The sequence below is a fragment of the Trachurus japonicus genome, chromosome 7 (assembly GCF_045865225.1).
Source record: "Trachurus japonicus isolate A0001 chromosome 7, Traja_1.0".
In the NCBI taxonomy this organism is placed as follows: domain Eukaryota; kingdom Metazoa; phylum Chordata; class Actinopteri; order Carangiformes; family Carangidae; genus Trachurus; species Trachurus japonicus.
In genome coordinates this window covers 21659280-21673881 of record NC_140913.1, presented here as the reverse complement: position 1 = coordinate 21673881, position 14602 = coordinate 21659280, and the positions used below count along the sequence as shown (strand labels likewise).

General features: G+C 45.0%; 1 protein-coding gene across 11 annotated transcripts in view; it reads left to right on the top strand.

Annotated features, from left to right (window-relative positions):
* Positions 1-14602, top strand: part of nav1a (neuron navigator 1a) — an 84998-nt gene that overhangs the window by 17660 nt on the left and 52736 nt on the right. For 4 of the 11 annotated variants that reach the window (XM_085782096.1, XM_085782095.1, XM_085782093.1 and 1 more), the window contains one exon: positions 2642-3466. The exons of 3 other annotated variants lie outside the window; for them this stretch is intronic. In XM_085782096.1, coding sequence (XP_085638222.1) covers positions 2642-3466 — 825 coding nt within the window. Of the gene's footprint in view, positions 1-2031; positions 3467-14602 lie in introns of those variants that run through there. 4 more of the 11 variants (XM_085782099.1, XM_085782101.1, XM_085782102.1 and 1 more) reach the window with 4 other exon arrangements.

Sequence of the window (14602 nt, the reverse complement as noted above, 5' to 3'; positions counted from 1 at the left end):
TTGGTCTGCTTCTCAGCTCCTGTATCAGACGCACTCATTCAAGGCCAGATGGATGTTAGCTTCTTGGCAAGTGAGCTGTGTGCGCACCTTAATGATTGTCGTTGTCAATTTTGAGTGCAATAGGCGCCAGTTTGGTTTCTGTTGAAAAATAAGTCGTTTTTGAAACTACCTCCCTAACACTGAGTGGGGGATGTGAGCAAACAGGACTTTGCCTGTTTTCTCTCCGGTTTAGAGTCAACCGATTTATGCAAATGGAACAGAAAATGGGCTTTAGCCCAACAGGCTGCTTGTCTGACTACTACTCCCAACGGTTTGAGGCCTGATAACATCATAGCTGTAGGCGCTGCTGCCTGCGTACAAGGGAAAGTGAGGTGCACTAATGGTGCATATGCACTACTCCAGTTAAAACGGCAAGACCTGTATGCAGACAGGATGCATTAATACATAAAAACAAATTGTACTGCAAACAGTTGTATTGATTGTTAAAGAGTTATTATGGGCTTAAAATTCATTTTATGCCCTGTCATCATGATTACCTCTAATGGAAATAAAAGCATACGAGAACTGAAGATAGTGTATTTCTCTGTCTCTGTTTATGTCTCTCTCTCTATATCGGATCTCCACCTAGCCCTTTGCGTTAGGAGGAGTAACTGGAATTCTGTAAGAATTTAAAGCGTAGACAGGTCGAACAGGGGTGATGATGGCGGTAAAACCAGTGGATGATAAAGGGAATGAGGAGGAAGAGGACGGAGAAGAGTTACTGTGTCTTGGGTTGATTTTAATGGGATGTCCAGAGCAATGAGATGACGTAGCTGAACGTGCCAGAGCTAACCGAGATCCCTGGATGGGAGCTGTGGCTTCTCTGGGCCTGTCTCATCAATGTGACACACTCTTAGAGACAGACACACACACACACACACGCACAGACATGCATGCATGAGGAGCATCGACAAAAATATAGACACATTCACACTCCCACACATTACACGCACGCTTGTTTTAAACCACTGAAATATCGTAATGGTTGTGCTGACTGATGGATTGAGTTTTGACTGATGATTGCCTCTATATTAACTGGAGGTTGGGGGGGGGGGGGGGGGGGGTCACAGTAGGAAGGAGGTTAGGAAGGAAGGAAGGAAGGAAGGAAATGAGAAAAGAGCAATGGAGATGAATGAGGAGGTAATATGAGTCAGGCTGAGGGGTTGTGTGGTGATCATTTGAGGTCTGTTGGCTACTAATTGAAGCATAATTAGTGACTGGCCGATCCCATTGTGTGTTAGGGACTGGTAAATGTGTGTCCTGTTCTCCTTTCCTAAGCTGATCCTGCAGTCACGGCTGGTTTTCAGATAATTTGAATCAGCTTAATCATGGGTGGGCCTCTTGTGTGATTAGGACTCATAAGAAATTCCGAATGTGAATGGATGAATAGAGCAGCTAATGTGATTATGAAAGATTGTGTGCGTGTGTGTGCGTGCAGGGGGTCTTTATTTTGGCTGCAATTTTTGGCATTCAGAATGATTTGAGTCACTCGCAGCTGAGCTTAATAAATACACTTTGTCTTCCTCTACTCTTTGTCTTTTTCTTTCTTTCTTTCTTTCTTTCTTTCTTTCTTTCTTTCTTTCTTTCTTTCTTTCTTTCTTTCTTTCTTTCGTTCTTTCGTTCTTTCTCAAAGAAGAGAGATAAGAATAAAGGGATTAACTGGTGAAGTGGACAAGGGGAGTAAAAAGAGGGATTAGAACCCCTGAAAAGGATGTGAGTAAAAGAAAGGATGGCTGTTAATGCAACACGGGAACAGGGAAGTGTTGAGTTTACACAAGATGCTGGTAATTTATCGCCAAGCCCTTATGTTCGCACTCACTGGTGTGTGCAGCATAACACAGCATCTGCGGAGTGTGTTTGAGAGAGAGAGGAAGAGACAGAGAGAGGGAGAGCGAGAGGGAGACGATTGGTGGGTGAGTCAGCCAGTGGGAGGAGAGCGAGTGAGAGACAACAAGAAAGAAGGAGGGAAGGGAAGAGGAGGAAGAAGGAGAAGGGAGGGTGAATGAGCCAGCGGGGGTAGAGTGAGCAAACCAGCGAGTGATAGAGAGATAGAGGGAGGAGAGCGAGAGAGAGAGACAGAGAGAGAGAGAGAGGGGAGGGGGGATGTTGCTGCTGCTGCTGCGACTCTTTCTCCTGTCAGTCGGCTGCTGCTTGCCTGGCAAGCAGGAGGGAATACAGAGCAAGCGTGCGGCAGTGGGGAGAGACTGAGGAAGAGGCTGGTCAACGCTGTACATTGTTCCAGCAGCGCTATTGTCATCTGTGTGACACAGGGAGCCGCTACACGCTGTGAGGGAGTGGATTTAGACGCTAGACTCCAGATCTGCAGATCCATGGATTACCAGCAGTGAGTAGGGGTGACTGCTACTGCCACTCTACTAACCCACTCGTCATTTTCAACAGAGAGGGGTGAACCCACAGTCTCACAGCGGGGAGTCTGGCTCAGTCTGGACCCAGTGGAGACAGTGAGGCAGAGAGGGAGAATAAACCAGACAGTCCTGGGCTTTTTACACCTTTCTCTCTCCCCATTCTCCCTCCATTTCTTTCAGTCTGCTAGTCTGTGTTTCAGAGTGTGTCACTGATGCTGTTGCTTGGCTCTCTGCAGGGGGGATGCTGGAGGCTAATGTGGCTAACATTAGCATGACGGCTAAGCCCAGAGAGCTGGACCTCAGGTCTGCTGCTGTCTCCTGCCAGGATACTTCGGCCCAGGCTATGGCCTCTAGGAAGCCCCCGCCCAAGCCCTCTGCTCTGCCCCAGGGACCTTCGCGTCCCTCTGGGTCAGAGCTCAAGGTCTACCGGCCGTCCTCCGGATCTGTCCCGATCCCGATCCCCAATCCATCCGGTCTCCGCAAGCAGCGATCACTTAGCAACTTGTGCGTGCTTACTGATGCTGAGAAGAAGCTGCACCTGTACCAATCTCCGCGGTGGAATGATGATGCCAGCCGGCCTGGCACCGGCCCCAACAAAGCTGGGCAGACTAAAGCGGGGCAGGCTGGGGGTGGGAGACCACCTCTCTCTCGGACACTTTCAAAGTCAGAACAGTCTCTTTTCCAGGGAAAGCCCAAACCTCTCTGCTCCCCAACTGTGACTACTAATGCAGGGAAACCGAGTCGAATTCCTGCTCCTGGTAAACCACGGGGACCCTATGCTGAGGTCAAGCCCATCAGCAAGGCCTCGGAGGCAGGCCAGAGTGCAGACACAGACCCTGCTGGCCATCCAACCAAAGCTAACTCCAATGGAGCTGGGAGTCCTGGGACTAATGGCAAGAAACCAGGGGAGAAGGGCAAAACTGCAGCTCTGGCAACAGAGGAAAAGAAAGAGAGGAAAGGGGTAGAGGGGGAGGACAGTAAGGGCTTTCTGAAGGTGGACCCTGAGTTAGTAGTGACAGTTCTGGGAGACCTGGAGCAGTTGCTGTTCAGCCAAATGCTTGGTGAGTCCGCTATTTCTATCCCTATTTTGCATGTCAACATAGATGTTCAAGCATGACACCTAACATCACCGACGACGGGATATGTCACCAAGTTCACTTACTCATTGGCTCAGCGGACACTGAAACATGTAAACATCCTCGCCTCTCTTCGGCTCCGCTCTCCACACCCAAACTGTTCCCTCCAGCTCTGGCTCTAGCACCGGCATCAACAGTGAATTTTAAATGAGTCGAGTCTCTATTGCAGCACAGCATAATGTCAGTGTGTTTTTCTAAAGTGCTTTTTTTCACCACATGACGGTGAGAGCCCCTCACTCTGTAGCTCTGTCACATGTGCTTCGTTCATATGTGTGAAATCGATTTATTTTACATGTATTTTGCTCAGATGTGTGTCTCAGAGTGTGTATGTAGTGTACACCTGCTCTGTGAGCTCCCGCCAAGCAGCTGAAGTAAGCATTTCCACAGGGCTGACATTGTTTTGTTGTGGATTCATGAGCTAGCGCAGGAGTGTTTTGTCCTAGTCTTATGACCCACTGCCACAGTGAGCTAGATATACAGTAGAATAACCAATCCAACACCTGTCTTTTATTCTCTCATTCTTACATCATTAATCGCTTATTTTTCCACGTTCACCACTATGTTGACAAATTGTGAAACCGTAAGCGGCCCCACCACACGTGCATGTGTCTGTTTATGCAGCGGTTCAGAGGTTAAATTGCATCTTTCATATCAGCACTGCAGTCTTAGCTCGGTCTTGGCCCACACCAAAAACCAGCCATTCGTTAATAAAGGCCGTGTGAGTGGGGACTAGTGGGGTGTGTGTTTTCGCTCGGTAAATAAAACGGCAGCATATTGAGCAAGGCTCTGGGTCACAGTGGGCCACATATTTAGCCTCGCACCACTCCCTCACCCCACCTCCCCTCCCCACCTCACCCCTTCCCTCCCTCCCTCCCTCCTCCCCGCTATTTCCATTGATCTCCGGGCCACTGACAGATGGTCACTATCCTCCCTCCCTGCCTCCTCACCTCCTCCCCCTGTTACCGGGGGCAACGTGTGGGAGGAGAGAGGGGAATCTGGGGGGGTGGTGGCATGGGCAGGTAGTTAGCGTGCTGCCATGCACACACATGCTTCCATCAACACACCGTGTCACACACATGGAAGTGTGTGTGTGTGTGGAGGGGGTGGATCTACTATACTAGGAAGTTTTAGCTATTGGGGTGTTAATGTATATAGAATGCAGACTGAATCTGTGACTAATAGGTCAAGCTGGGGTCTGAAATCTACGCATCTCTGTACCTATCATCCATTATTCATCCCATATACACACACACACTCTGTGGGTCTGTATTCCTCCCTCCATCTATTGCTCATTCTCTTTCTACCCCTCCCTCTCAGCAGGGGCAGATAGCATCAGAGAGCAAGGGAGATGTAGAGAGAATAGTGTAGCAGGTCGATTATACAGTATCTAGCTTGATATGAGGAAATCATTTTCTGTCTATCACCGTCCCCCTCTCTCTGTCTCAGTCCTCTCAAGTCATTTCCTCTTTTTCTCTTCACCAGCACCTCCTGCAACTCAGCCCCAGATCACAGCTTGTGTGACCTTGCTTTGAGTGTTTCCGTGCACTCTGCATGATATGTGTGTGTGTGTGTGTAAGTGTGTGTGTGTTGTGCATCTTTTGTGTGACCTTGTTCCAGCCCTCATTGTGATGTTGTTGGCCACACCAACGTCAGGCAGCCAGGTAGGGAGGCGGGAAAAACACACACAGAACCAAAAGTAGAGGGTGTAAGAATTGAGATAAATGGAGGAGAAGTGAGAGGGCTGGCCTGCATCCACACACGGAGATAATAAGAGTGGGCAATCTTCCAAAAAAAGAGAAAAAAATCACTTCACACTCTTCATAATCCACATTCTGAATTGCCATCTTTATCAGAGTGGTCTTCTGCATCATTTCCCACATTGCCCTCAGCTCTGAATGGCAACATATCCTAGTTAGACACAATTTCACCTCTTCAGTCACCTCTTTTCCATCATTTGCTGTTTACATCTCATCAGATACAAATGAATGGGGTTGTACTCACCCAATGAAATACTCTCGGCATGTTCCTGTGGATGAATTGTGTTATCTCTAGTTGTCTTACTGAACCACTCCCACACTGGCACAGAGTCCTTTTTTTTCTGGCACCTGCTCCTCATTCTCCATCCTGCAAGCACACGTTGAGATGTTTCTCTTTTATGTCATGCATGGCAGAGACCATATGATAGAGACACATGATATGATTTGGAGAATCAGCATAGCCATCTAGTCGGCAATCATTCTGACAGCTCTGAGAGAAAGAGAATAACCCTGGAGTAAAATAAAGGTAATAGCTAGTCTACTAAATTTCTTTCTGGTATCTCTGATGACTAAATGTAGCTTTGGGTCAGTGCAGTTTACTGTACCAGAACCTGCCCAAGGTTTATCGCAGGAACCACAGCAGGTGTGTTGATTAGTTATGTGCATACCCTTGTGTATCTTTGTGTGTGGTGTATGTGTATGTGTGTGTTAGGGAAAGGTTAATTGTAACTTGCCCTGTAGCTCGCGGCTGTGGGCTCATCCTTTATCATATCTGCTTCTCCATTTCCGATGGGAGGCACAGCTAATTGGTTTCTGCTCGGCGTGCTCTGTCATAGGAAGATAGATTATGGATGTTCAATGGATCACTCCGAGTGATCCGCTCCTCCCTTTTCCCATACATAGTCCCACCTTCCCACATACATGAGAGCAATGCCAGTCCGTTCTGTGGGATATTACATGTATATATCATGATGAATTGACCTTAACTCACTCAGAGCCAGTTGTGTTGGGAGCTACATGTTAGCTACAGGGTGTAGAATATGTGCCTGTGTCTTGTGAATGTCATGTTGCATGATGGCTAGCTGCATGCATGGTGACACTGTCCTGTTTGACTACAGTAGCGGGCAAAGATAATTGAGATTGCCAAGGAGGACTAACCGGGATGTATAACCCAAGATCATAAGCTATGCACACACATATGTTCAAACAGAAGAAAAGAAAAAATCCTACTCGAGGTTACTTGAAGGTTAGGCCTATACATTTATCTTGTGAGGCGATTTAGGATTAGTTTCAGTATTATCTGTTTTCTTTAATCGGACATACATGTTTAACCACTGAGTGATGAGGAGCTTTTTCCTAATTCAATTTAGAGAATTACTTGACTTGTGTGTCCACAGGCAGCAGCTTTAGACGTTCAGCACTAATTCTCTTAAATGCATCATATATTATAATATGTTATCAGCTCTGGCATGCAAGAAGAAGAAGAGAATAATGAACTGTGAACCTGAATGGCACCTTGTAAAGCGTACGCTGCACAGGCGGCCAGAGTATTCTAAAGCACTGAATCTCAGATGTCTGCCGCTAATGACACCTTACGGTCCCATCCAGCACCCATAATGAGGTGTGTGGGAGAGGGTAAAGCTCCCTAAAGCACTGGCCTTTCCCAGCATGGGGCACGGTTTACAGAGGATCCAAGTCTAAAGAAACTAGCAAGCATCCAGATTAGGCCTTGCATAAAGATAATGAGAAGATTCAGCCTCCATTCCACTAATCACGGATCTATCACCGTGGAAAGGGACTAAAAGACTAAAATGAATTACAGATTAAAGCCAAAAGGACATGTGTTTATATGGAGATTTGGGTATTTAGGGGAATTTTACTTTATGAAGGATCAGATAGAGAATATAGATTTAGGTTAGAAGATTGGAGATGATGTGTGGGTTTTTGGTTTGAGCTGAACTCACTCAAATTGGGGGACTGTGTCGCACGTGATGATGATGATGATGATGATGATGATGATGATGATGATGATGATGATGATGATGATGATGATGATGATGAAGGCTCAGCCGAAAAGAACCAGACGCAACCCGGTGACACATGAATGCTCATGCTAGCAGCCTCCACTGCCAGTGTGCTTGTTATTTTTGTGTGACATTGTATTGTGCGTTGGTTGTGTGGGCACAATTCTTGTGGCGAATGGTTCCTGCATCCTCATCAGCTGTCTGTGGAACAATACACTCCACAGGGGAATCGACAGAGCCTTTAAAAAAAAACTGAAGAAACACTCACACACCAACAGGCAAACAAAGACACAAGCCTGTTCAAGAGAACTTAAGAGCGCTGTAGGAAATAACAACAAAGCACCGCAGCTTTAAAGCTCACACATGCTCACACATGCACATTTAGTGTGTGTCACATCTCGTCACTGATATCCACACCTATCTATCAGCTCTTGTGCGTTCATCCTCGTGGCCGTGGCGGCTTATTTCTCATGCTCCGACCCCGCACTGTGATCACAACAGCGCTGAGTGTCTAATGCGATGCGGGTGTGTGGACAGAGCGCCCGGCTCTACCCCAAGCTTCGCTGACTGAAGGATTCAGGGCAGTCGTCCTCTCATCGAGGAGGTGGTGACAAGCCAAATAAACACAAACGCCCAAGGAAAGCGAGGAATAAAAGCATCCTTCCGATCCTCCCTCACTCCCTCTCTCGTCCTGTCTTCCTCTTCCTCCCTTTCAACTCTGATATGAGTTGACGGGTAGCAGTGTTCTGTCACCAGTCAGACGGCAGAGAGGATATTTCTGGTACAGCTCGATTCAGGAGGAGGACAGAGGCCATCTTTTTACTGTGACAGGGATTTTTTGACCAGGGAGTTTTCATATAAACAGGAAGTGTTTGCACATAGGGATACATGGATGATTATGTGTTTTTCACTACGGTTGTGTGTGTATGTGTTTGTGCATGTGTGTGCGTGCGTGTGTGTTTACAGAGCTTTGTGGTCAGTCTCTTAGGACTTAATGCAGGAGCCATTGCATTAGTGCTGTCTGCTTCCTGCCATCCTCCTCTTAAATCGTATTACTACTACTCTGTGTTTTTGTCCCATCAGCTCATACACAGCACACACTGCTTATCACAAAAAAAAAAGTTATACTATTATACCGTTCATGATATAGTCTGTTCATTTTCCAACCATCACTCTGACACTGGCAGGGCTCTATACGTTTTATTTCTGTGATGTTTGTATTGAAGTTTTAAGTGTTTATTGATGTCTCTTGAGCACTCGCCTACAACGAGTGTCACGGGAAAATTACCACTAAATTGCTACAGGATGAAACAGCCAAGTGAGTACTTACCTCAGATATGCTGACGAAAATAGAGAAGATGGATGAGGACATTGTATGATACTGGTCATAAACATCCTATCCAGGCCTGAAAATACTTTAATGTCTTTTCCATATACATAACACTACATTTATGGGACTGTAAGTCTTTCAATCCCACTGCTATTCAGTTTCTCTTTTTGTTTCATATATTTTCTCACCAATCTTACCAGAAGATAACATCAATGTTGTGTATACACAATAAGAAAACTAGGATATGATGTAATATAGTTTCTTACTTTCATGTCATTGCATTTGTGAGGGGAGTAGATGAGACAAAGAGAGAGTTATGTAGGCCGTCTTGTGATAAGGAATACTTGGTATTCATCCATTTCTGTTTTATTTGTGTTTTCTTCTGAAGTGTCTCAGATAAAAGTGCTCATTGTTACTGATGCAGTTGCCTGCATGTTTGAGATGTTCTGTAACGCAAGGAAACGTCATCAGTCACGCACTCACTCACATAGGCTACTGTATACATCTGACTGGGTCTTATGACAGTATCGGGGTCGGCCCCACACCAGTGAAGGCTGCAGCTGAAGGAATGGCTTTTGATATAACACCTCCTCTGAACCCATTTGTTGAACTATAAATATGCAGTTGTGTAGTTTTGATAACAAGTTGATGACATTGGCCGTCACCTATTTCATGGTAAAATTTGTTTTTTTTACTGCAGAGCTTGAGTGTTTGGGTTTGGGGAGAAGGACAATCCTTTGGGGGTTGATGGAGATTTTTTCATTCAATTACTATGAAGGTAGCTATGCTTTGAATATTCCTGGTTTTAGTGGGCTAACTATTCTTTATGACAATATTATATGTAGAGGATTCAGTGAAGTACTTTAATATGTCACAACAATATCAGGTTGTTGTATCAATAAACAGCTTTTTATTTGAGTTTCCAGATGTGTCATAAGGATAAAGTATATTATGATATAAACAGGTAGATTGTAGATCGTAAACTGAATATGTTTGGTGTTCGGTGTGTTAGTCAGACAAAACAAGACATTTGAAGGTGTCACCATTTTGACATTTATGATTTTTCACCGTCTTTTCACATTTTATGAGCCAGAAAATGATTGACACACGTCATGTTTCTCATGAAATAGTGACTCAGTTAGATTTCCAAAATCATTTTGAAGACGTGTCTGTGCAACTGTTAAATTCTGCCCATGTGCGTCACTCTGCCGCCTTTTCCAACATTTCAGTGAAGACTCTTGCTCACTGGCTCGCTGTCATCTGTCGTACCGTCTCTCCCACAGCGGGCAGACTGTCTGACATGTGAGAGCGGAGCTGCAGCTGGGTTTAAGCACATCATAAAACACAGTTCCACAGGAAACAAGTCTCTCGAACAAAAATAAACCCAAGCATTGCCACACATTGTGGTCTGCCTTGGCTCGTTGCTGGGTTTATTTAGTATGCGTGTAAGTGTGTGGCTGTGCGCTTGCATGGATGTGTGTGTGTGTTACACGTTCAGTATTTAGATTTATTCAGATTTAGATCCAAGCAGAAGGTTTTCAAGTGTGTACGCACAGGAATCACAAGAGCTACAACTGAAACATCTGACTTTTCAGAATGTCACACACACACACACACACACACACACACACACACTCATTCCTCGAAGTCTAATCAGAAAGGTTAGAGGTGAGATGTACTTTTGATATTACCTTGTTGAGGTCTCGACCTCCTTCACTGAGACAGTAAACTTCTCTCAAGTCACTTAATGCTTCCTCATCTTCCTCCTTAAGCGGATAGCGCTCTGACCTCTAAGCAGATAGCAGGGCTGTGGTTAAGGAGATATGCCGGGTGTGTTTATGTGTGTATGTTTGTTTGTGTGTGGGTGAGAGCCAGGTTTAGTGAGGAAAGGAGATCTGGGCTGAGAGGATAAGAGAGTAAAGATAGAAGATTTTAATTTTGTCCCAAAAGCATCCTTCCAATCCTCCCTCACTCCCTCTCTGGCCCCGGTCTTCCTCTTCCTCCCTTTCAACTCCGATATGAGATCCATGATTTCAGTTTTGTCCCAAATGCTTCTGGATCTGTTTGTAATACTTTCACATGTCTGTACAGTAGCTGAGTTTCTAAGGAAGTCAAAGTGTTGCTCATCTTCTCTGTCACGGTTATGGAATCGCATCTTGTATCAGGGTTTTTCCACTCTCTAATGGATTTCACCATCAGCTGCTCGGAACCGTTGCTATCTCTCAATTTCTTTTCGCCTCGTTGCACATGTACGTCGATACGCTAATCTGACAGAACTGCTGCATCATATGTAGCTTTTGAACCAACAACTGCTCAAACTTGTTGTACACAGATGCAATATTTTTTGCTCTGATATGCTCATTAAGCATTCAAGTCACACATCAGATACAATCTGCAAGGGCTCTAATATCCTGTTGCAACATCCTGGTGAAGCAGATGAACTGTGGTGTGTGTGTGTGTGTGTGTGTGTGTGTGTGTGTGCGCGCACAAGTGGGTGGATGCACATTTGGGTGCATTAGCGTGTGTTTGTCCGCGTTGTCCAGATGTGCAGGAACGGCTGTATGTTGTAATGCTTCCTGTTTTGCAAAAAACTGTCTGAGGGCTCAGCAAAAACAGAAACAGAAAAGACAAGGAATGAGAGTGTCCGACTGGTCACGTCAGACAAAATGAGAGGTAATGAACCGTCTAGGTGCTGAGTTCATAGACATTATAGACCGTCGTTTATCTGGGTTAAGCTACCGTCGTCTCACATTTCCATTTGTCGCCTCCACACTGTAAATAAAAAGCTGAAAAACAATAACAAAAACCACGGAGGTTTAACCAGCATCCTGTTTGTGCGATTGTTTACATCGCTTGTCAGGAATGCTCTAATGATTGCCTTTGCAGTAGACAAACAGCCACTTCGGAAGTGTAGGACTATTTTAAAGACTTAACACGCGACGCTCTGGGTACAAATGTTTTACAGTGCAGCATCAGTGATGCTCAACCCCACCCATCCATCATGTGATAAGAGTACTGTAGCCCGAGGAAGGGGGTTACGGTGACACTAATGTATCTGCACATACGTGAACAGGACGGGGACAAATGAACTCCGGGGGGAAGGAAAGAAAGAATAGAAACAGGAGCCATTACTCAAACCTTCATTCGTATTCCGCAAAAACTGAAGCTGCTGCCAGTGAACACACACCTTCATGTGTGGGAAGATGCATGAATACACATATAGCCACCACAGGACCGCACTGTCAAATAAGGATGAGATATTACTGCACATATAACACACACACACACACACAACTGCAGACTCCTCCTGTAAGGACAGAGCCATTAAGTGAATCTTTGGGGAGTTTGTTTCTTTCTAATGGAGAGCAGAGCCAAGTGAACCAAGAGAGGAAGTCAAGTGGACTGCACTTTCTCCTATTTTTTTCCACTCACTCTGTCTGTCACATTTTTGTATTTTTATTATTGTCCAAAAAAAATGAAGATACCAAAACTAGAAGTGCATTCATCAACCAGTAAAGTATTACTTGCATATCCAATGTCTGATATCTTCAGCATCTCTCATCGTTGTCTATTAAAAACACATAAATGAGTCACACTTGCGCTGGCACATGTTACGAATCAGCATAGGTACAGTAGTTTATTTTGAGTCAGTGCTTTATTTTACTTTAAGGTTTTATTCATCTGTAGCAGAAACTACTGTAGCCCCAGTCGGCATTTTTGTAATCAAAGAAAATATTTGAGGCGTTTTTAAGGATTTGCATCTTCACTACGAAGGAGAGAAAGTGCAGAGCCAGATTAAGACCGTGTTGGGTTTAATCTTCTCATATGTTTTCTTTGCCATAGAAAAAACCTTTAAAAATGTGGGGGTTTTGTTAGACTGCAAAATGCCACAAAAATTCCCATCAGACAACTCTGAGTATTAAAAGTTTCTGTCATGTATTTCACCATCCTTCTTGAGCGCTGTGTGAACTTCTGCCTTTTTGCTGTCTGCTTTCCCAAGGATTCAAACACAAGCTGCTTAACTTTGCTGCTAATTCAAAGGCCAGCAAATCTGTTGAAAGGACTTGTGACCACACCAAACCCACATTAAGAGGGAACGGCCAGTGCTTCTCTTTATAGCTATTGTACATTTTATGCAGTCTTGCCATTCTTTGATCTTGTTGTGGTGTAGTAAGCAGAATATGACAAACTAAAATACCCTCTTGCTTTCCTGCTTCACACCCACTTTACACAACTTGCCATTTCTTTGACCTCAGCCTCGGTTCTGCCCCTCTGTCGGTTTGTTTTGTCTGTTCTGATTGACTTAGGATGGACTTAGGTCGTCCTGCACACGCCGTCCATGCGCGCACTTAGAATAACACTCTCACTCTTAACTTGCTGACTCTCTTTTTCGAGAGTCTGAGTGGGCCATTATGAAAGGCTTCTCAGCTGGTTTCGCAGTCTCTTCAGAGCTGGAGTGTGTTTTCACGAGTGTATCGAGAAGAGGCAGGTGGAGCTTCCGACTCAACGCGCACAGGCACAGGCACATGCAAGCAGATACACACTCGATTTAAACCAGATGAGTGTGTAATTCATCTGTACCCCCAGAGAGCTGCCAGTGCTGACAGGGATATTTGCATCCCTAATTTCCCCAGCACCGCTGTTACACCCCCTCCCCGTGCCAGCTGGGACAGCCAGGGCCAGGGCAGAGACGGGACAGGAAGTCTTTTACAGACATGTACTCACACACACACACTGAGACACATGCACAATCATGCAGACCGTATCTAATCAATTTGACGCCAATGTTAAACAAAGCTCCGTTTAGCATCATTAAAACCGCCCAATTAAAGCCTGCATGTGTCTGAGTGTGTGTCTGCATGTGTTTGCATGTTGCATGAGCTCTTTGTTCCTGCTAGACACTCTCAATTCTGAGCATTTTAAAGCTGAAAAGTGTCTCCACAGCTTGAATGTCCACATAGCACTTTAGTACCTTTCATGTGAGCACCTTCTGCTGAGCAAAGTTCTATTTTTGTGTATATTTTTTTTGTTACGAAACACTTGCAGCATGTGAATGTGTGCGCCTGACTGTGTATGTGAGAGTGAGCAGCAGAAGGTTGGATCATAGTAACTTCATCATCTCTCCACCAAGCTCCCTGTCCCCAGGGCTGCCTAATCAATTGTCTGTGTGGCCATTCTCTTTGGGAGAAATCAATTGAGCTTTATAAATCTGCTCTGCGATTTTGGTGTGTGTGTGTGTGCGCATGTGTGAGTGCACGTACGCATATAAATATGTGTGTATGTGAGAGAACAGTGTTTAGTCTGCAGCTGTTGTTGAGATTGACACCTCTTGCAGCTCATGATTTGCCGTCCCGCTCATTAGAGTGCCCCCCCCCCTTCACCTCAGTAGCCAGCTGGACTGATTCATAGGAGGGGTGGTTGTGAATGGAGTGGGTGCATGTTGAGTGTGTGTATGTCGTCAGGGTCATCTGTGCTTGTTTTTGTTCAGGATACAGAATATGTTGTTCTGAATATTGCATTGCATTTTTTTTTTTTGAAAGGGAATTTTTATTTAATGTTTAACAAAAACAAAAAAAGGCAGGTCTTTGATTGTTTCAAAAATATCTGGTGAGAATTTATAAATTGAAAATGATGTATTTGATGGATTAGATGGATGGAGAATAACTGAAACTACCCTGACTTCATCTTTTGGTCTCAACCTGTCCCTCATTTCTAGTAAATCTCTTTCTGTGCTCATTGGGAGTCAGCTGGCAGAGTTCTAATGGTCTATTGAACTGAACCTCTAGGGTGAATAGACTCTCCCATATCGTAGCACCGTAACTCTTTCATCACCATCCCCCCATCACACATAAATACACACCAGAGAGCAGGAGGGTTGAGAGAGGGCAGAGGTCAAGGTCATGTGATGTGTGTGATTAAGGTGTGTTGGTTAGCACACTGTCTGAACGTG